At 39.9% G+C, this 23,565-nt stretch overlaps 1 protein-coding gene across 1 annotated transcript in view; it reads left to right on the top strand.

The window, feature by feature from the left end:
* Window positions 1-20,570, top strand: part of TPH2 (tryptophan hydroxylase 2) — a 59,359-nt gene extending 38,789 nt beyond the window's left edge. Inside the window, exons 11-13 of the mRNA XM_009887824.1 lie at window positions 11,488-11,583; window positions 19,520-19,653; window positions 19,742-20,570. Coding sequence (XP_009886126.1) covers window positions 11,488-11,583; window positions 19,520-19,653; window positions 19,742-19,916 — 405 coding nt within the window. The 3' untranslated portion in view covers window positions 19,917-20,570. The remainder of the gene's footprint in view (window positions 1-11,487; window positions 11,584-19,519; window positions 19,654-19,741) is intronic.
* Window positions 20,571-23,565: the final 2,995 nt, after the last annotated feature.

Below are 23,565 nucleotides of genomic sequence, written 5' to 3'. Positions count from 1 at the left end.
GTCTAGGTCTCACTTAGAACAGAGGGAATGTCTGTGCTGTGGGTGCACAGGTGGAGGAGCTGGCTTTATCCATGCTTTCCACGGAGCCAGAACAGCCGAGGAGTGCTCTGCAAAATAAGTTTTCGTGACTGCAGGTGGGGTTCTTTTGGGAGCAGCTCCCTGAATGCAGCTGCCCACTTATCTGGCTGGGACTTGCGGTGCTGTTGGGGTGGGCCAGCTCCAGGTTGCCTTCGCTCAGGGACCTGTGCGTCCTGCTGCACTGGGCAGTGCAGCCATGGCTGCGACCCTGCACACCCAGCCCTCCTTTTGGGGGTTGGTGGGCCCATCTGGAGAAGAAAGCCAGGAGATTTTGCTTTCAGGTGGAATCCAAACCTGTTATGAATATTGAAGAAAGTCCTCAAGCCATGCACTTGTCTTTTTATTGTCTGGAATATTTCAGTGAATAATTTTGCTTCCAGAATGGACATTCATACATGTAGCTACTATGCATAACCCAAATACCATCTTATGGAAAGAGTCTTAAAATTCATATCTGTACAGAGCTGAAAAGATCCTAACTTAAAATTCACAACTATGCACTAATCTGAATTGTTTTAAATCCTGGCTCAAGAGCTAAGCATACCGCATGTGTTCAGTCTAATTCTCTCACCCATCGTGTTCCTGGGTATTTTCTTTGTATGCACAGATAAAAGTATGGAAGTAAGACAAAATATGGCTGGTATCCATAAAGAGCTAACTATGCCTAGGGCTTAATTACTTAATGCTGCAGCTTTGGAAGTGGTTGTGTCTGTCATCATCTTTCTATCAAATGGCATCAAAGTGCTGGATGGAATATGGTCCCATAAATTTTTAATTGAGATATTTTTGGGTGATCTACCATAATGATTTTGTAAGTATAGCTTAATTATATATTTATAGGTCCAACTCTGACACCACAGAAGGCCAAGGGAAGGTTTGCCATTGCTTTCAATGAGTTTAGGTCTGTGGGCTAAATACTACCTTCATTTCCATGTATACAATCTCCTAAAAGTCAACAGAGTTGTACACATGCAAATGAAAGTAGGATTTGTTGCTGTAAAATTAATGTTAATCATTCACTTGCCAAAACTTGTTGTTTAGGAATATGGGATTCTTCAGGGAAAGAATCAACTCCGGAGGACGCATGATTTTGCAGTTGCGTCTCTTTGTCCAAACCAAGCTCACGTGGTACAGCATGTAACAAATTCTGTTAGCTACTTCTTAGAGCTGGCAGTCTGCCTGATGTTATTGTATAAAGGGGTTTTTTACTTGTTGACGATTTTGGAAAGTTAAAGCAAATAATCTAAACCTTAGAGCATTGTTGAAGCCAAAGAAAAGTTTGCAGAGAAAGGTCTTAGGTCTGTTAATTTTGGTTGTTTTGGTTTGATTCCAGCTGTGGCTGAAGTTGTTGCCGTGCAAGGTCAAGAGAACATCATGGTGCTGTTTCAGGGATGCTTTGAACAACCCCTCCACTCCCTCAGTCTGTGTGTTAGGCTCAAGCTTGGTTTGGGATTCTGCTTTTGCAACAGACAAAGGATTAGTTTTGACAAGATAACCTTATTTCAGTTAGCAACTCTAAGATTTGTGTTTTCTGTACCTTATAGAGAACTTTCTATAGATCATCATTGCGGCATTGATAAAGATAGTGTCTACTAATAGTGCTAGATAAAACAGTTTGAACTCAGAGCTTTTTCAAGACGTGCTGGAAAGAGTGGATTCTTCCTTTTTGCCCACAAAACATATTATTCTTTTTCTAAAGGTTTTTCTTCACTCCCTTGAATCAGTAGGCTGTGCTTGTTATAATTATATAGTTTGACTATATAAAAGTGGCTAAAATTATAGCTTAACAAGGCATTTTAAATTTCTAGAATGTAAACACCTTTATAGGATTAATTTTTCAACTTCAAATAAACATATTAGCTTATGAACAGATCCATATTATACATCTGCAATGAATGTAGGACCTATATAAGCACAGAAATCTTGCATATCAGTGGAAGCCTGATCACTAGTGACCATTTCAGAAGGATCTTCATGTTTGGTAAGTCACTCTTAGACTACAGCCACTGTAAATTCCTTGGATTTAGGTACAGTGAAGAACTGTGATCTCTCTGCTTGCAGGTACTTGCTCAGTATAACTTTTTTCCACCTTGCTGAATACGTGTTCATGTGATTTGCTTTGTGTTTACAGACTTCTGGCGAGTAATTCACTGGCGACTCAGTTGACTACTCTGTGGTTATGATAGATTCATTTTACATGCCCTCACTGCTAAAAAGCAGGGAGCTGCAAGGAGATGCTCAACTGTACTTGAAAAAGATTTTGTTTGGGGCTGTGAAAAACATCTTCCATTTGGATATATTTTTAGTAGCAAAATTAATAGATATTTAAAATTCCCTGAGCTACTTCTCTTCTTTGATCTGTCTGTCAGCTTGACACGAATAGAACTTACACTTTTGTGCTGATGCGTACTATTGGGTTCTTTTGCAAGGCAGGTTAAGCAAATGCATTAACAGCCACAAAAGCTTTTGGGAGTCCCTTTGCATTTATGTGATTAAAAGAACATTGAGTTTAAGTGCAGTGTTGCTGTTGGAAACTGTGATGTTTGAAAACAAGTCTTAGCTGTTAAATCAGTTTTCAGTAAATAGATGCAAGAATTTAATTTTCTTTTTTAAAAGTTTAGAAAATTACTGTGGATGCTGTTATTTTTGGAATTAAGTTCTACCCTTTTTTGCTCCTCAAAAATAAATTTGAAGGCAATATGACTGTGAAGAAATAGTGCATTTGTTCCTTGAAAGGAGAAGATAAAAACTTAGCTGGTCAGTTGTCACTTCCTCTTCAGTGTGTTTCTACCCCCACAATTTCAGGACTCGCAGAAGTCCTGAGATCCTTCCAGCCCCAGGAGGATGTTCTCCTTCCTTAAGATATGACTTCCCCTCATTAGCAGATACATTAGCACCTTTGCTGCTCATAATGTACATAACAACCTCATACCAGGCCCCGGCTGAAATGTCATGGGAGGCTCAGTGACTATTCTGCATCGCTCCCTGCAGTGCAATTGCCATATGCAGTAATTGACCTGGCAATTAGGTGGGACATGACCAGCTCCAGGGAATAGCATCATGAGAAGCACCACGGGCCTGGTGCCTTCCACAGGGGAATGCCTGTCAGGCAGGACATTTTGGGGATCTGTCTCTGGGCTGGCCAAGGATAGTTATTAAAGAGGCCTTGCAGCACGCAGTAATTAATGCTGACAGTGGACTGGCATAGGGCAGTGATTTGGTAAACTCTCTGCTTGTAAAATGAGGATTGCCTGTACTGCGATTTGTTGCTGCACCTTTGCTTCTCATTAATCTGTGGATTTACCTTAGCAGTCTATCAAAAGCTTCTCCCAAGCTTCTCCCACATAAGTGGAAGAGTCTCATGTGCCAGTTTTCCCCTTCCGCAATTTCTTTAGAACATTGCAGCCTGTTAAAAAGGACAGACTCCGCCTCCCCAGCCCTAACAGGTTTTCTTGGTATTTCAGGGAGCATTGCAACTTTATGCCTTCTCTTCTGAGTCTCCTTCTTAGTGTGCTTGCTGGGAAGTGGAAGTTGGTCTTTTTAGAGAAGGGGGAACTATGTTGGACCAGTGCTGAGATCCGCAGGCAACTGTGGGAAATGAGTCCTGAGGGCTGGGCTAGGCTTTTGTAGAGATGCCGGCTCTGAATGCCGGAGGAAGAAAAGTGTCTGAGGTTGTTCTTGTCTGTTCTCTGGGTATTCCTCTAAGCAATGCAGTTCACAACTGGAGCTACAGTCCTAGGGTCGACTTCCCATAAAACGGGAATACTGTCAGGTGAAGAACAGCTAAAAGATCTCTTGTATGTGTCTTTGTTCCAAACTCTGCTCTCACTTGGGTCATGCCAACCTGTCAGTGTTCAAGTCCCTGCCCCTTTGCTAGAGGAGTCATACCCTCCAAGCTGTAGCATAAGCCACAGTGCTGAGGGAGCACTTCTGGGGTGCCAACCCTTGCCCGCGTAATGCGTAACATCAGGACTGTTCTTGCTTTGATAGTTGGTTTTTTTTTAACACAAAGTCTTCATTTGAAAGAATAACAGGACAAAGATCTGGGAAACAGGAATGCCTAAAGACAGTCCCTGCTTGCAGCCTGTGAATTGTGAAGGATCATGGTGGATCAAGTGTGTCACGTGAGGCAGCATAGACTGAAGACTGTGGTTGGACAGCAGTGATATATGTTTAGTCAGCTTTTTTTTTTCCTTTTTAGTTTGGCTTTCAGAGGACTCTTGGAGTCCCAGCTAACATGCTGAAAGACTGGACTTTGCCTCTTCTGTGTGAAATCTCTAGATGGCTTAAATTTGAAGCAACAGCTTGCAAAAGAAATGAGCAAACACGCACTTCAGCTACCACAGGGACCGCTGAACATGAATTCACATTACATGTTGTAAAATACAGTGGAAAGGGAATGGCTCATTATTGCACATCATTTGTTCTTAATAACTCCATATGAAATTAATAAACCTTAAAACCCCAGGTTTTAGAAGTTGTTCAAGGTAAGAGTCAAATGATAGGGAAGGGGAAATAGGAAGGGTAAAGCATTGGGGCTTCAGTGCCTTATGTGTAACAAATGATCTAAGCAGCAGTTCATAGTTTCAATGGTCTCAACTCCTTAGCTGCACATTAAGCTTCATCACTGTTAGTTAATTATGTTGAAAAAACTAGGAGTTGTTTCCCTGACAGTGTTGAGCGAGTTGAGGCAAGTGTGCTTTTGTGGGACTGATTTTTCGCATCATCTCTGTGACCACTAGCTTTGGTGGAGGGGAATTGCTGCCTTGCCAGGAAACACTGGCCTTTTATACTGAAAGGCTTTCTGTGTAAGTGTTGAGGTTCCTGATTCTGCAGCTCCAAGGGTCTCCAAGGACTTGAGATAAAATGGGAGCGGTGGGCAGACATCATCTTTGTGCAGAGCAAGCCTAGATTCAGATTATTTAGGAGTAATTCAAACATGGAGTGGGATATCCAGTGGTTCCAGCTCTGTGGGAAATAACTTCTGGGATTTTTCTGCTGCCACTGCTCCAGAAGTGCTTCATTGTCCATTCTGTCTGCCCGTTCTTTAGAGTAGCAAGAGGGCCTCCTTCATATGAGAATGACACATTCTCTCAAGAGTCACAAAGGTGTTAGTAGGACTGTCTTCCAGATCTTATTCCAGAAAATGGATTGTATCTGCAAGGTAGGCAACTGCCGTACATGTCTTGGCTGGGCTGGGCTCCCCAGTGTTGGAGTTACAGAATTACCTCCTTGCTGATACCACTGTAGCGTTGCATTGCTTGAGCTACATTTTCTGCTTCCTCATAAACTCAGGATGATAATTCTGTTTTGGCTACCATTATGAGGTTTTTCTCCAGAAACTCCTGAAAAAAGGAACATATAATTTCAAAGTATTCACAAGGGGTTAAGCCCCACTGTGCTCGCTATAGCACATGCTTTCTCTGAGCATGGCAAGCCTCTTCATTAGAGGAATTTGCATGTAGTGATACTGTGTGCTAACGACTGTCAACAGAAATGCAAAGGCTGGTGTTCCTCTATCCCCAAGTGCTCTAATGAGCAGCACCACATCTACTCAAACTTCTGTGTATAAAGATTGTTCCAAGCATTCACCCTTAGTGAAAAGTCTGAATGCAAAGCAGTCAGACGGGGTAAAATGGAGAGTATTGTTAAGTATATACACTTTGAAATCCCCGAAGGAAACCTCATTTCAGTGAGCCTAAATACGTTTCAAACTGGCAGACTAAACAAAATACTTCAGGAAGGTAACTCTGAAAAATTAAACTTTGTTGTCTTATTTAGAAATGCTGTTGGCTGTGAATAGGGTCACTACTTTTGTTGGAGGTAGGTGAATCATCTATAATGAAAGACTTAGCCATTGAATTTTACTTCTTTTCTGCTTTTGATCTATTCACAAGCTCATCATGAGATTTATTTGTTGTTCAGAAATCTCCCTGCATTTCTACTCAATAATGTTCCCACATGAATAGCTGTCAAATAGCCGGGATTGCTTGATGTTTCGACTCCAACATTGGGCTGTACTGGCTAGTTGCCTGGGTTACCTGTGTTATATCTGTCTGTTTCTTGTAGTGGAGCATTCTTGATACTACTCAACAGACTGTGAATTTTTAATAATTCAGTCAAATGTGAAATGCCAGCTGGTTTTTTTTTGGTGACTATTGATATCTCTGAGACTGAAAAATAAGCAACTCTTCACAAATTTCTTTGCACCAGCTCTAAATGAAGAAAGAAAGCACAAACGGAGTCACTTATATCTCTGAGCCAGTATTTGCTTGGAATTCGAGCAACTTTTTACAGGGGGGAAACCCACACCTTTACTTCATTAATTCTTAGGATTGATTTCAAACAATGGGATTTTTGAAAGGTTTCAGTTGTATATAACTATCTTCTTACAAGGTAATTAAAACTATATGAGAGATTTAGTCTCTAGGTGAATTATTTTAGAGCTAAAATATCAAAGGTTTCCTTCTCTTCTAAAGAAAAAGGAATTAATCTTTGTGTATTGTGAACATATCACAGACATCAGAATTAAGAGTGGTCCATTCAAATATCCTTTGAAATAATAAATCCAGTTGAAAGGATGTCAAGATGTTTTCTTAAGGGTATTTATTTGTCACTAGTCTTGCAAGTATGTACACACATTAGTAGTTGTATTGTCTTCATTGCAACTAATTTTATATGTGTATATAAAGTGATTGTTTGTGCTGCTGTGTGTCAGCCTGCGGCTGTAGCCCCATCCCGTTAGCAGTTCCTGTAGTGGTGAATATTCCTGTCCATGTGCTAGGGTTACAGTCATGCAGTTCCTCAATCCTTCCTTCTTCCCCCTTGTGACAGGGAGTGCAAGTGAATCAGCTCTTGACATGGTTGGTGTTCTCAGGGCTCATCCTGACAACATCTTTACAAGGTACTTTCAGAGAACAGATAAAATCTGAGATTATACATCATGCTCAAAACTGCCAAGTGGACACAAATATCGGTCTCTAAGCTATACCATAAGAAAACTAAGTGAAGTGGAATGGCTTGAAAGGCCTTTTTATGAACAAGTAAGGTTTTGAAGTACTGACTTTGTGATATTAGCACCCAACACCCAGCGCAGGCTCTTTGCACAGGTCCCAGGAGGGAGATTCCCAAATGCAAAATGATGTGATTTGAAGAGTGATTTTCAAAGCCTTGGAAACCAGCCAGATGAGGAGAGTTGAGCTTATCAGACCTTTTTTCCTGCCTTTGAAAATTTTTAAACACCCTTGACTAACGGGTTTTTTTTATTATTATTACTAGTTGTCATAGCTGTCACTGATTTTTTTTCCTTTTCTTTTTGGTAGTCCAGTTTATAAGGCAGGACAGTACCTGAACATGAAGAATAGATGTTGCGTTGACCTTGGAAACCAGGCTTGGAGTTTGCCAGGGCTTGATCTTTTCTGTCAATAGTAGGACAACTGATCTGACTCTTACACATATACTGGGCCAGACCAGTATCTGGTCTCTGACGCCAGCAAATTGCAGACATCTGAAGGACAGTGTAGGTCTAAAGCCATATGGTGGTGATATTTTCCTGATATACTGCTTTAGTTGCCAATGACTCTTGATTCAGGGACTCTGAAGGAAGAGATCTGATATATTAGTATTTAATAGCCCTTAATAGGATTTTCTTCCATGGATCTATTTAGTAATTTTTGAACCCATGTAGACGGTGTTTCATTAGTGTGACTGTAAAGTGTCTTTCATATACTTTGGTTAAATAGGAGAGATAAGTCAAAATCATATCATACACTGTCTTGCGCTGGCACAGTCTTGATCATTACATTGATGTCTCTTAGTTTAAAAATTATTTTTAATTCTTCATGTGGCCCTTTGATTCTTCGTTTTATTTTGCTAATTTGGCTAATGGAGCGTCATTTCAGTGGAGGCTCTTCCAAGAACTACAAAATTTATACAACATGGAAAGGGACCTTTCCTACTTCAAGAGCCTACCTATAGGTTGTAGCAAAGCCACACTTCACCCCAAAGATGAGGTGGAACTGGAAGTAAAGGGAGATGACAGGATATTGCTGTAGCTGGTAGAGGAGCCGTGTGTCTGGGGCCGCAGGCTGGGGAGTATGCCAGGGACAGGTCCAAGATTTGAAATCAGAACATGAGAGCCTGCGTGACCCCATTTGTGCTTGCATTCACCAGCCTACATGTAACAACAATGTAATAATCAGCTGTTTGCCTTCAGGTGAGAGTTAAAAAAATTTATTCTTCTCAACAGCTATTTCTTTGTTCAGTCATTCCCACTCCAGTGCAATTATGCTGTATATAATATAGAGTACCACAGTCAGTGCAGTTTACAAAGAGAGGCATATAATGTGTATTTATGTGTCTGGTCTATAAAAAGTATCTCTGTATAGTTAATATTTAACCTCCTTATCAGTATGCCTCGATGTTTGTAGACTTGAGAGAACAGCTTGCCAAAGCCTGCGGAGTATGGTAATCCACGGAGCTGCCTCTGCGCGTCTGTCTGTGAGTGGGAGGGTGGGGGGAATCACGTATTGCTGAATAATGATCTGAAGGTGGCAGCATTGGGTGAGCTATCTCATTTTCTTAGCTAGGCAGAGCTCTCTTAAATGCAGAAGTTATAGTTGTTGCATCTGGCAAATTTATCAAAAAATCAGCTTTTCATTTGAAGGGCTTTTCTTAATGCGATAGCTTTATGCCACAAGTTAGTAGTAGGCAGACATATTTTATCATCTGGTCATTTTGGTATGCATTTTATTTGAGTTAATTACACTGAGAGTGCAAGTCTTATCAACACTGAAGATAGGCTCTCAGCAGCAAGTGTTGGCTCATAAACATGGCTCCCTTTAATAATAATAATAATAATAATAATAATAATAATAATAATAATAATAATAATTTTTCAACTTAAGTAAAAAAAGCTCCCTCTTTGTGTGTTGTCTGTCCACCAAGGAGGACGTGAAATCGAGGTCTTCTTCTGTCTTCTGAACACTGTACCCACTGGGCAGCAGGGATTGCTCTCTCCCGTGCCAGTGTTAGCTCTCTGCCTTCTGCCCCTTCCTTTGCTGTGAGTGCACATCCTCAAGGAAGTGGAGAGCGTTTCTCTTCCTTCCCTCCACTGGCCTAATAGATTGATGGGTGGGCGTTCTCCTGGGAGCAGCATGACATTGGTTTGGTCTTCCTCGGCCTGCGGAAGGTCTATGGTAAAGGTGTCCCACATATGGGGACAGAGTCATGGCTGCTGTTACAGGTCTGTAACAGGCAAACCCCAGATCCCCCATTTTAGCTGTTGTTGGTTTTAAGAGTGAAAATTATTGTGAAAGCTGTGTTTTTTCAGGAGCCCAGTACTGCTGTGTATCTGTCGGGATGTTTGTGTTCAAGAGCATAAGAACTACTAACATATGGGTTGTTTTAAGAGAGTTGATGGGGAGGGGTGGGCAAATTCAAAGATGTTGGTGCTATTTAAGTGTGAAGCTGAGTGGTTCATTGCTGACAGTGGCAGCAGGGACAGAACCAGGACTGTAGCCTCTTGAAGGTTTTTCTAGCAAAATATATAGGCAGGGAAGCTGAGTTTGCGCTCTTCTTGGTGGTAGGTCTCTCAGCTTCACTCATCGCTCCTACAGTGATGCCTTTGTCATTTTGTGTATTTGACTGTTTGTTCCTGAGATGTCTCTTTTGGAAAGCAGTTGTCTCGGCTTTCCTCTAAGTGCTCATTGCATCTAATGAAAAATTGTATGCCATCTTGGTTTATCCAAGTCAATAGCAAAGCCAGAGGTGGAACTTTGATTTTTTTTTTTTTGTTTGACTATGTTGTGCTTTCACCTCTTCTTGTGGATATCTGTGCCTTTCACTGCTGCAATTGAATCTGACTGAAGACATTTGAAGTCACTACAAACTTTCCTTCTTCCCAGCTGACTTAGCAGGTTTGGATCAGACACAGGGCTCATGTTTTTATTCTTTTTTATTACACCCTTCTACATAGTGCCATGCTGTATGAATCACTAGCTCTACAGGAACTTCTATGAGAAGCAGAAAAATGAGTCATTTCTCAATTTCTAAACATTTGTTGAACTTAAAAGAGCTGTTAATTTCTGCTCTTTTGCATTTAGTATGGTACTCAGCCTGGAAGAGTCAGGGTTTTAAGGAGGAAATGGACAAAAAAAACCCCATTGTGTTAGGATCCATTCTCAAGTCACTCAGAAAAACTTAAGGTTTGATACCAAATACTGGGTTGTTTCTTATTCTAAATTCCTATTTCCTGCAAAAACATGTAAATCGTAGGTTCAGTGGAGTTATGTCCTTTTGCACAAAACCTGAAATTGGCAGATAATGTAATAAACACAGACACATATATAGGTATGTATGTGTATATATGTGTACGTAGTATTTTTGTATAGGTTAGAAATCAACTTCTTAAAACCTTCATAGTTATTAGACAGCTATATATATATAGTTATAATAACTATTAGACATAGTTATTAGCTTAATCTCATCTGTTTGCTCTAACATCAAAAAGCAATCTTGATGTGTCATAACAAAACCAAACTAAAACTCAGTACCATAGGAGCAGAAGGGACTGTTGTCTTTTGCATTTAGTGGACGGTGGGCTGTCTATCTGTGCTTCTTACGGTCTTCCTAACGTACAACTTTGTTGGGTGGATACAGCAAAGTTAGATATAGTTATGCTATTATGCTGATTTAGCACATCTATTTCACAGCTTCTCATCAGTTTTACAGCTCAGATATGTTACCTGACCTGAAGAACAATTGTAATGGATTGGTCAAGTGAATTCAGTTGACTGTAATTTTATTTCTGTAATTTAAGAAGCCAAGTGGCATATTGCTTCTTCATGTATGACAGAGTAAAATCTAGTGAAGACTAAGGCCTTGGGTCAAGAAGGCTCTTAAGCACATACATATAAGTAAGTTAATTCTAACTCAAGATAGCACTTAAATACGTGCCAGAGTTTAAAGTGGCATGAGCTTGAGTTTACAGCTGAGTGCTCTGAACTAGATCTCAGAGATCTTCAGAGGTTCCTAGACAGGCAGACCAACTACCTTGTAGGATTTTAGTTTAAGGCACCTCATTTATTTCAGAAAGTTTCAAAAATCTCTGCAGATTACTATCGGGGCCTTTGATATCTAAATGAACTTGCGTGCCTGTTCCTAACTGGCCATTCCTGTGAACTGCTTCGGTGCCCAGAAAAAAAGAAGAATCTCAGATTTTTGTGCAAAGGTCCCTTACTGCAGAACGTGACATTTAAAGTACTTAGCAGTAATAACATACTTTATCTGAATTTATATTAAAGACATGAAATTCTGAAGAAGAGGGGCAATCAAGTGAATATGCTACCAACTGTCATGGTTGAAGTGCCTGTTTGCAACTGCACTATATGTATCTGTATGTTTTTACAGTGCTATTTTTTTACGATTGAATTTGGCCTTTGCAAGCAAGAAGGACAACTGCGTGCTTATGGAGCAGGACTTCTGTCTTCTATTGGTGAATTAAAGGTATGTACCCTTAAAGCAGAATCAACTTTCTTTTAATCTTAACAAAATAATAGTTGTATGTAAATATGTTGACTTTCAAATAACAGTTAAAGTTCACAAGATAAAAAGCTTACTTTAAAAATGTGATATTGACCTAAAAGCTTTGTTTGACATATCAGCTGGCACTTGAAGCATGAAATGGATTTGTAAGGACTGAAGTACCAAAGCAACTATAAACTTCAAAAGTTTTTTTCTGTTTGAATGCTAGACTTGAAGTACATGCCTATGTGACAGTACATAGAGCCCTATTCTTGTAAAGGTGAAAGTGTTTAACCTTGCACGATGTGAGTAGTTGTAGCAGATCATTTATTGCCTCTTTTTATGCCTAGAAAACATAGGAACAAACAAAAGGTATTTTTTTACAAGTGTAGTATTTTGGGACATAATACATCTCTCTGTTGGCAAGATGGGAGGGAAGGGGAAGGAGAGCGAGGAGTACTATGTTCTGGGACCCAAATGAACTCTTTCTGGCTTTTCAGGTAAACATTTGGTTTTAGAAAGCATATACAGAATAGTATTTACAAACTGTTTTGCAATATATCTGCTGTTTATTTGTGTTGAAACATCTTCCCACCCTCCTGGGCTGGCTTTCAGTGAGCTACCTGGCAGTTTAATAGAAGCATCTCAGTCTCTTTTTTGCAGTTTGTTTCACCTGTAACTGAGAGTGTTCATGGTGCATCTCATTAGTCAAATCACTATTCTTTCATTAATAGAAAGAAAGGTCAAAGAAAATGACTTTCTCCAATATGTTTTCTTTGACTGCATTACAGTTGCTCTTAAGTTCAGTGTATACTTCAGCCACAGAAGCATTCTGTATCAGCCTGGCAATATTTTATATCCACAGGGCAAAAAGTGGTTGAATGCAAAAAGATGAACCTGTCCCACTTGTTTTCCTCTGGCCCGACAACATCAAGTGCTGAGCCCCAAACTCTGTGCAGGATTCTGCAGAGAGTCGGGCCTTTTATTTAAACTAACAGTTACGCTCATTAGGTGATGACCCTGAAAATACCTATCACATAATTTACAAAATCTAAGGGCATAAAAGCGAGGAAATGAATAGTCAAGAACATGACAAATCTTCTGCCATCATTGTCATAAACAAACACATTATTCTTGTCAAGTGTGCATATTTTGTTACCACACGTTTGTGATCCCAGGTCTGTGTTCTTCACTCAGCAGTAATCTCAGAGTATAAATGCAAAGAATAATCCTTTTGAAAAGCAACAGTAAAAATTAAATAATGTGCACATTAATGGACTATATTGATCTGCTTCAAAGGTATGGCCATATATCATAATAATTTTGCCATAAATCAATAATATTATACACTTTTCTATTACACTACATATATATTTCATAGATGTGAAGCCAGAAGGGACTATTAGATCATCTGGTTTGACCTCTTGTGTATCATAAGCTATTAAATTTCACCAGGTCTTGCATATATTGAGCATAGGGACGTAAGTTAGACATTTCAGTTATTGAGAGACTAAGCACTTGTGTGCTGCAGGCACAGAACAGCGCCATACCACTAATAGCCATAGTCTCCATGAAGGAACTGATTAGGTGAAAAGTGTCCAGAAAGTCTTTGTGGGACTGTGCTCCAGGGTAGAAAAGAAGGTAAAATTAAGGAAAATAATGTAAAAAGCCCTGCTAAGTTTTCTGATAATGTGACCATGGGAGAAGCTCTTTCTAGACCAGAAACCTGGCAGTGAGTGTGCCTTTTGTCAACAGGATACATCAGGCAGGTGGATGGCGCTGGAAGGCGGATGCCTGGGCACCCATGACATTGGTTCCTTGCATCAAGCCATTGCCAGTTTCTGATGTTTCCTGGGAAAGCAGCCTACCTTACCTCCACCCTTACCTCCTAGCACCTATTGGTAGGGAAAATTTCTCCCTTGACCTGAAGGTGTCTGAAAGATAATGCTAATATAATAGATTGTAGTTGAGATCCAGATGATATCAATATCCTGATTGTAACTGAAATCCTAATGGATGGCAGCAATTGCTCTCAAAATTCTGAGAACAACACTGGCTATTTCTGGGGTGAGTGGGGATGAATAGGAGACTCAGATTGCATGGCCATGAAGTCTGACCTTCATGTGTGCAACCCCCATACTTCTCATAGGAGTCAGAGTGAAGAAGTCCTTTCAGAAATAACTACTGCCGTTCTTAAGACAGCAGCTATTGTGGGCCCATAGGCCCTTCTGTGAAGAAGTTCAAATACTTACTTATCCTTATCACTAGGAAGGTAGATCTTGTTTCAATGTTGTTTTTTCTACCTTGACTTTACAGGCATTTGATATTAATATGCTTTTGTCAGCAAGAAGAAAAGCCTTTCTGCAGTTGCCCTCCTTGTCAGCTCTCTTTTCAATGCAACTGTATTCACAGAAAACAAAACGATGGCCAATTTTATGTATAATTTCTAGAAATTTCTAGAAATAAGTGAGTCGCACTATTTGCTGGGTGGAAGTGGCCAGCAGTATTTGGGCCTTTCAGATGAGTGAATGGCTTGTTCTGTCATCCCTATTTCTATATTACAGTGCTCCACTCTGCAAATCTGGTCAACAGCTTTAGCAAGAAAAGAACTATAAAAGCTAGAGAAATGTGGGCACCAGCCTATCCTATAGGATTCCCTTCGAGTTTTTTTTCCCCCACTCAGTATTTAGACTTTGAATTTTGGATACTGAAAAGTGAAACTCCTGATGTGCATGCTATGGAAGCAACAAGCAAAAAAAAAAATTAAAAGCACAACAAATAAGGAGAAAGAGAAGATTAAAAATGAAGCCTGGGGGGAAGCAAATAATACAGTAAGTAGTTATAAAATGTTCTGCCTAATATAGTCAGGTTAACTCTAGCTAACGCTATTACACAGTATATATTTGGGGCTTAGAGATAAGGCAGAAATAATGTACATTTCAATTATTAAAACTATTTCTAAAAGGCAGTCCAAATGTCTTCGGAAACTTTAATCCATTTACTTTGTATCATGCTCTCTTGAACTCTTTCATTAAAGGAGTCTCATATCAACTTCAGTTGGCTGTAGATCAAGTCTTATATCCTTTTTATATGCTTCTATATTTAACAGAGGTAGACTTCAAATCTTTCTGTATAGATTTTTTTAAGTCAAATACAATATCCAGTCATGCTTTTTTTTAATGATAGTTTATGTATAGAAGAGGCAACATTAGCCTTTATAACCAAAAGATTCAAATACAATTTTTGGTTCTGTTTTCTGAAGAGGATGAAGATGATGGAGAAAACAACTCCTAGATCCCAGGTGCTCATTTTAGCCCCTTTTTTAAATAGAGTGGCTTTTCCAATATAGAAAATTATACTGATAACATAAAAAATTTGTGGTAAAATCAGGTCACAAATCTGAAAGTGTCACATGTTATAGATAAGCAGAAAAACATTTAAGAACAGGTTTTCCAAGACTTTGTGTTCTCCCATAGAATAACAAGGCTATAAAATAAGTACCGGCACATAGGTGACTTCTTACCTCTGTTCTTACTCTGTCGTCCTGTACTACTCAGACAGTGCAGTATTTATAACTCATCTCAAGTATTCCCCTTGCTAATTGAAGTTTTTGCTTTTTGGTTTGTTTTTTTTTGGGTTTTTTTTTTTTTTTGGTGTGAAACTGAAAAGTTCCAACTTGTATTATTACACTCCATTTTACATACTTGAGGGAGAAATTACAAGACCAAGCTCTTCTTTCATGTATCAGTGATAGTGGTCACTTAAGAAATGATTCATGGTTGCTCAGTGTAAATGCCTGGTGACATTTGAGATGCATGCTCAGCAAGTTTGCGGATGACACCAAGCTGAGTGGTGGGGTTAAGATGCCTGACAGACGGGGTGCCATCCAGAGGGACTTGGACAAGCTCAAGAAGTGGGCTTGTGTGAACCTCATCAGGTTCAACAAGGCCAAGTGCAGGGTCCTGCACCTGGGTCAGGGCAACCCTTGGTAATCAATACAGGCTGGGGGATAAAGGGATTGAGAGCAACCCTGCCAAGAAGGACTTGGGGGTACTGGGGGAAAAGCTAAACATGAGCCAACAATGTGCTCTTGCAGCCCAGAAGGCCAACTGTATCCTGGGCTTCATCAACAGAAACGTGGCCAGCAGGTCGAGGGAGGTGATTCTGCCCCTCTACTCTGCTCTGGTGAGACCCCACCTGGAGTACTGTGTCCAGCTCTGGAGCCCTCAGCACAGCAAAGACATGAACCTGTTGCAACGGGTCCACAGGAGGGCCAAAAAAATGATCAGAGGGATGGTGTGCCTCTCCTGTGAAGAAAGGCTGAGAGAGTTATTCAGCCTGGAGAAAAGAAGGCTCCAGGGAGACCTTATTGTGGCCTTTCAGTACTTAAAGGGTACTTATCAGATAGATGTGGACAATCTTTTTAGCAGGGCCTGTTGCAATAGGACAAGGGGGTAATGGCTTTAAACTAAAAGAGGGTAGATTTAGACTAGATATAAGGAAGAAGTTTTTTACAATGAGGGTGGTGAAACACTGGAACAGGTTGCCCAGAGGGGTGGTAGTTGGCCCATCCCTGGAAACACGCACCATCAGGTTGGATGGGGGCTCTGAGCAACCTGATCTAGTTGAAGATGCAGGGGGGCTGGACTAGGTGACCTTTAAAGGTCCCTTCCAACCCAAACTATTCCATGATTCGATGCCCCAGTATATCTGACCAGCTCCCCAGTTGCCACTCCAGAAATGTGTAAGTCATCTCTAGGTCCTGTGCTATATCTTCCATCCCTGTACATATGCATCAGATATCCTAGGCCCTAGAGACCTGTGGTTAGGTACCTCAGTCACTCTCTTAACCTTTGGTCTAGCAGGGAATGGAAGCATTTCTTTAGTGTTATGCTTATTTCCAATATGGGTACTTGCCTAATTCTTAAGCTGTCCAGCTGTCTGATACTGCTGCTTTTCCTGGGAATCAGTGATGATTCATTTGGAAGTTTCACTCCAAACTCTTGTTGTTTGAACTGAAGGAGAATCACCAATAGCTGTATTAGCGTAAGCAGTACAATCTGTATGAATGCACCATTAGAGACAGTTACCACAAATCCACAAGATGGTAAGATGCACTATTTGACCAGGAGCAATTTTCCATCTGATTGTTAGCTTTGATATCTCATTGGAGGTGGATAACTGAAGAGGTTTCTGATGGAGGAATCCGTATTGGATACTTATTCATTTGATTTCACTGAAGAACTGAATGCCCAACCAAAACATAAGTGAATAGCATTCATTAAAAAAAAAAAATAAAATACAGGCCTGACCTTGAAAGCTTTTGGACTTACCAGATGAAGTTTTTCATTGAGATTCTGTACTTTATAATGTTGAGAGTGCCAAGGACCAACATTTGAGAGCACTGTAATGTTTCTGAAAAAAACTCTAGTTCGGCTTTGAGTCAGCGTCCTGACCATCCTAGTTCACACTAGACAGTTTATGGTCTGTCTGAAAATTTGTCTGCAGGCTCAGTTCAGTTGCTGAACTCTGGCATTGCTGGTGTCAGCATATCAACCCAATAGCAGACGTTACAGACGCCAGGCTGCAGAATTTGAAAACGCCATCCAGATTTGCAAAGATGTTTCCCATGACAATGCCTACTTGATCCAAGAGCCAAAAGACCATATCCTAGAAGGGAGATAGATATCTTGGATAGGAATTAATCAGAATTAGGCACTTAATTCTCAAACTGCATTCCTAAGAATAACTGATCAGCTGTCACCTAACTTTGGAGACATGTCTGAATTCTTTACCCTCTGTTTCCAGGTTGTGTGGTTCTTTGTGTCTGCATGTTCCAGTCTCTGCTGAGTTGCTTTGTGAAGCAGCAGCAGAAGCTCTGCTCATGATAAACTAAACTGGTATCCAGAAAGTAGGAGTCATTTCATATAGATAATCGGAGGAGAGTAACCAGAAAGGCTTTCTCAGAGGACATCCACTGTGATAAAGAATTAGCTTTTGCTTCTCTTTAAACTTGCCCCTTTTATGAAATTAGGGCTCAGCGATTAGAGCAGTTGTTCATGATGTAGAAGCCATGGGCTGAATCTCTTCTCGTCTCTGATGGCTTTGATCACAAGAAGTAGGCCTGGCGCAGCAGAGGTTAGTGAGTGGAGGAGAAGAGGAGAGGACAACACTGTCACCCTTTCTGTTGAAGCTGTCACAGTACAGGAAGGAATCTGTGAGCCAGAAGTGGTCACCTACTGATTCAGATCCTAAAAAAACGTGGCCTGTGTCACTCTTTTGATTCCCTGCATGGGGCTTCACTCAGTCCACTCAAAGTTTTAAAACTGTGTGCTTTAGATATTTGAGGCATCGAGTCTCAACTGGAAATACAAAGGCACCTTAAGAGGAGATGTTTTTATCTATAGTTAACCTCCCAGGGAGCCTATTACAATTCCCAGTCAAGAAAAACAAATTCATTTCGATAGAAGGAGGTAAAGGCCTAAATTCACAGTCACTCAACCACATCATGCTCCGCGAGAAGAAAGTGACAACAGGGATATAGACAGGGGCCAAATAAGGTGAGCCTGTTCCTGCAATCCATTTAGAAGAGGATGCTGGTTAAGACAGACCATTTTTTATTTTTGTTTTCAAAGCTGTTTAACTGATGGCTGACTAGAAACAGCAGACCTTGTGAGAAGGAAAAGATACATGTACTAAAGAAAGTTAATTTCCTGACATTTTAAGATTCCATGCATTAATTTTTCATGTATTTATTTTTGGAGAGAGAGAAGGTGGGAGGAAGAGGTTCTTGTTCTAGTTTTATGTCCTGCTATTTGGAGACTGCAGGTTGAGAGCTAGTGTGGTATTTTCAGAGCCTTTCACAGGGATTTAGGAATAAGCATAAGCAAGAGCTCAGATAAAAGGTGTGGTGAATACCTTAAAGTTAATACTTTACTCTGCTATAAAGGATGTCCCTGCAGAAAGTAAGTAAAGAAATGAGACACCTTCGGACCTCAGGGATCTGCTCCCTCCCTGTCATTTCTCTGTGCTTTTCATGCACATCTTCACTATGGATAGATATTAGGGAACTAAAGAAGGTTGAAAGTTGACCTAAAAATGCTTTCCTTCCTTACCTTGTACTTCTGTATAGAGCACTGAGAATGAAAATAACGTGTGCTATAAAAGTTTGGGTAGATCCAAAAGGGTAACACAAGTATTCAAGTGGAAAGAGGAGCTAGAAAAAGATTGTGTCAGAACATGTCTCAGTACCCAATTTTCAGTTTTGAAAACTCTGTGTCCTTTCTAGCAGCTGGTGCCAGTCACGTAAAGAGAAAGTTTGGTCAGAAATCTCTGGGTAGCAGCATTTGATGCCTCATCTGCCCATTGTCTGCTCTATACTTATCTATGCCTGTTTATTTAGTTATTTTTTGCTTGCAGTACTATATGGAACATTATTGTTCAGGTGTACATGGCAGAAGGGCAATGCATTTCATCAGCAGGCAATAAATGGGCATTATTTAAGGGGTTTTCAGATCTGTAGTTTCCCTCTTAAACTCAGTGTCAAGAAAATAGTATATGATTTTGGCCTGAAAATGTAAAGCACAGATTATACGAGTGGTTTGGTCAGATGACTTTCCCATTTCCAGCTGTAGATTTAGCTCTGCATGCCTACATGGCAGGTATATTTCTAATCTCCTCTTTATTATTTAAAATTTTTTTTGGGGGGGAAAAAATAATTCTCATAAAAAGAGATTTTATAAGTAATAAATGATTTATTCTGTTCAAACTGAAAACCCACCAAATGTAAAACAAGAGAGGCTACCAACTAATGGAAAACATACAGCACAGCGATATAAAAGGTGTATATATGAACAATTACATAGATAGACAGCAGTATCAAAGTATGGTTTAACATATCCCATGGTGTATTTTGCAGCATGCTCTCTCTGACAAGGCCAATGTGAAAACATTCGATCCAAAGACAACCTGTTTGCAAGAATGCCTTATCACTACCTTCCAGGAAGCTTACTTTGTTTCAGAAAGTTTTGAAGAAGCTAAAGAAAAGATGAGGTAAATTATTTCCCTTGACTCAAAAATCTAATTTTCTCTTCTTTAGTGGTTGAAAAAAAAGATGTGTTAATTTTCTTTTTTTTTTTAGGGACTTTGCCAAATCGATCAATCGTCCCTTTTCTGTGTATTTCAATCCATATACACAAAGCATTGAGATTCTGAAGGATACCAGGAGTATAGAAAATGTTGTCCAAGACCTCCGCAGCGATCTAAACACTGTATGCGATGCTTTAAGCAAAATGAACAGATATTTAGGGATTTGATATGTGTGGCACTATGATTTGCTGTCAGCTGCTTTTTCTGTAGCCAGTGTAGTAACATCACACGATATGGCTAACTTCTCAAACCCATCAGTTTTCCCTTTGCAGCTTGACGTGTGGCTTGCATCATTGTGTAGCTCTAATTGTAATGTGCAGACAAACCAAGGCAATGCTAATTTGTAAACACAATGTGGAATGTAGCAGAATATAATCATCAATTCCTCAGCATGATGTCATGTACAAGTACACCATTAAAAACTTGCCTAGTAATGGTTTGGTTTCCATAAGATGATTCACTTCAATGTATAAGAAATGGTGTTGCTGATTTCATTAAGTCTGAGTCTATTTCTTTATAATCCCTTTCCTCCCATAAGAATCCAGAAAAAGTTATTTGCAACATTTTCATTTTCTTTGTAAGAGAATCTGTATTTCTTTCTCTAGTGGTGAAGATAATGTTTTGCCCATGTATCTGTAATGAAACCGAGTGTCTCTTGTGACTGAACAATACAATTTATACACCAATGCTGAGATCAGGAAGGCTATGTATCAGTACTAAAAGGTCTATGGAGATTACAGATTATGAGAACTCACAACTGACAAATGTTCAATGTGGCTGACTAATTACAACACAATAAAAAACCAAACCACCTCTGACAATTCATGCAGAAGGGTAGCTCTAGTTCATGCATGTGTTACCTGTGACAGTCCTGACCATGCTTCCTATGCGAGGGCTATCTGGAAATAAGAGAAGAAATGTTTGTGTTAATTCTGGGTTGTTAGTTGTGAATATAAAGCCCTTCTACATCATTGTGTGCCTTCCTCATTCCCTTGTCTTTTGAACATACTCCTCTTGGCGTTTCATGCATAATTTGCCTTTCCTCATTATGCCACATTCAACCTTGACATGGCCAAGCATGACTGGGTCTATGCTGTATCAGTATCAGCATGTACAAAAGGGTGAATATGGAAACTGTTATTTAATTATAGCCAAGACAATTATCAGTTAGTAAATTACTTGTGGGGTGATTAAATCATAGAGACACCCAAGCTGCTTAGCTTGTACCAGATGGATGCAGGTAATGCCTGAGTTAATAAACTCTAAGTCAAAAAGCTCTGACAGAAGTGCAAGCTCTGTCTGGGGAGCACAGTACAGAAATATTTGAGCCGGCTCTTATCTGGAAGCAATAATTATGCATGTCTTTCCTTTATCTGGGTTATTCTATACTCCTATTAGCCAAGATAATGGAGAGTTGACTATATTGTATGGACCCTTCTTAATGGAAACCACATGGTTTATGCAGATCATGTCAGTATGGGTGAAAGTGTCATAGCTTGTCTACATATATGGAAAATAGGTATCTATTGAAGCTGCTCTCCCAGCTGAAAGAGTCATGCAGATACTCTTAAGTGTTGCTAGCAATTTCAGCATAAAAAGAGCACCACTCGAGAGTACCAGCATATCCTTAAATAAGAGGCAATCTATAAGGATAATTTTCACAGGGAAATCTGCCACCTCCTCACAGATAACTATGAGATAACAGAAAACGCTCTTTTCTTTGGATGGTCCCCGCTGCATTCTAATCCGGCTGTTAATAGGGTGTGGAAAAATTTAGTTTTAGATTCAACTGTGACTGCTGTTGAATTATCCCATGGGGATCAGCATGATGGAATAGTTTTTTAACTTCCTGACTCTCTTAGCTAGCACTTATCACAGAGGAGTTGCTGGCAACCTCAGCATGGAAATTTCTCCCTCTTTCTTTCTGTGGAATCTGATGAACCTCTCGTAGCCCTTGCTGCTGAAAATGGACTGTAGGGAGATTTGCTTTCTGGTCTGAAAAAATCATTGCACAAGGAATAGTAGATCTTAGTTCAAGAACTGACAAAGTATTGCTGCTTGCTTAAGTGAAATGAAGCCACAATGAGTAACAAAGATCCAAAGCTTACAAAGTTACTTGAGGCTTTCCCTTGAATCAGAATTAGGCAGGAAAACTTTAAATACTTATAATATCTGGATTTATTCTTGACTTTTCTGAATAGCTTAAAATAAGAATTCCACGGTAGTAAAACAATAGAAGCATATCTTTGTTTTGTTTTGTGCTGTTAGCAAGTAAATCTTATTATGGATTAGGGAGAAACCCTTGAAATCCAATAGTCATTTTTGGACTAATGATGGCAAGGAAACTGTCTACAATGAAGATATAATGTCAATGAAACAGAACATTGTCAAAGGATAATGGGCTCCTGCTGCTAGATATATGCTTAATCCAATGATTTTATTTCTATTATACAACATGATTAAAAATAAATTAAATATAATGGGCTAAGGAATAATAGTGATTTAGAGAGACTATTGCTCCTTTTTCTCACATAGCAAAGCTACCTTCTTACAGGCTGCGGAGCAAACTGGCTTTAGGCTTCAGCCAGTGAGGAGCCAGGACTGGGAAGGAACGCTTTAAAAAGTGCACTATTGCACTTTTATGAATCAAATAGTTCCAGCTTAGCTGAAATTCTTCTGTGTGTTTTTTATTAGCAAATTAAGATCAGCCATGCAGCAATCTCCTTGGATGACAAGCTCATTTAGGCATAATGAGGGAATTATTGACAGTTATCAAATTACACTAACGTTTCATTTAAAAGAGGCCGTATTTATCTAAGGTGGTTGTTTAGCTTTAGTGAGCTGGACTCTGGAAATTGGACTTCTGGCTTAGGCTCATTTATTTCCTGTGTAATTCTGAACTGATGCTTTATGGGTCTGAGATATATGCACTTGCTTTGCCTGCACAGAGTAAATGGGCCCGAGCTTAATGAATGTAAAGCATTGCAGTGTTTACTACCATGCAAAGTCTAAAATGAAAAACAACACTCTGAGACATTGCAGCAAATACAAATACCAAGTTTCATTTGCAAACCAAGACATGGTTCATGCATTTCATTTCATTTGTTCGGTAGAGAGGATGGAGAGGGGAAGGTGTTAAGACAATATATTGCATTTTCCCTTTCTACTCTGAGACCTGTTTAGAAGCCTGTTTTAACTTTAGCCCTTCAGTACACTGTAACGAAATAAGGTGTCTTTTCCTTTCTTCTTGTTATGATATCCTAATGTGATGGGGAAAATTCCAGAAATGTACTGTACTGTAATGTATACTTACTGATGCGCTGTAATGGATTACAGAAGAGAGTTTCACGTCTTTGAAAGGGCAGCCTGGCTCAGAGAGCTAAAGCTGCTGAAGGCTTTCACCTACAGGCTGCTGGTACAAATCCAGCCCAGTCAGCAGATCCTGAAAGCTATCACCAGCCAGCAGCAGCCTGGCTTCTGTGTGATGAGCTGGGAAGCTGGGATTGCTTGGTTTGGAACAGAGGAGACTGAGGGGAGATGTGATAACCTTTTTCAAACACGTAGAAATAGCTGCAAAACAGAAGGGGCAAACTGTTCTCCAGCCTCGATGACTAATGGGCTTAACTTGCAGGAAAGGAGCACTAAGTTATGGAATAGAGAAACATGGGGGACAGATTGCCTAGGGAGACAGCAGAGCCTCCGTCATTTTTTAAGAGAACAAGTTAGGCTGCTGAGTCTCAGGAATGTTGTCAGCACAGTCGGTACTGTCTTGAGGCAGGGGAGGGGCTAAACGACGGCTTGGAGGTCCCTACAGCA

This window comes from Charadrius vociferus, unplaced genomic scaffold (assembly GCF_000708025.1).
Source record: "Charadrius vociferus isolate BGI_N301 unplaced genomic scaffold, ASM70802v2 scaffold125, whole genome shotgun sequence".
NCBI lineage: Eukaryota > Metazoa > Chordata > Aves > Charadriiformes > Charadriidae > Charadrius > Charadrius vociferus.
The sequence above is the reverse complement of the archived record's forward strand: the minus strand, read 5'-3'. Positions and strand labels throughout refer to the sequence as shown.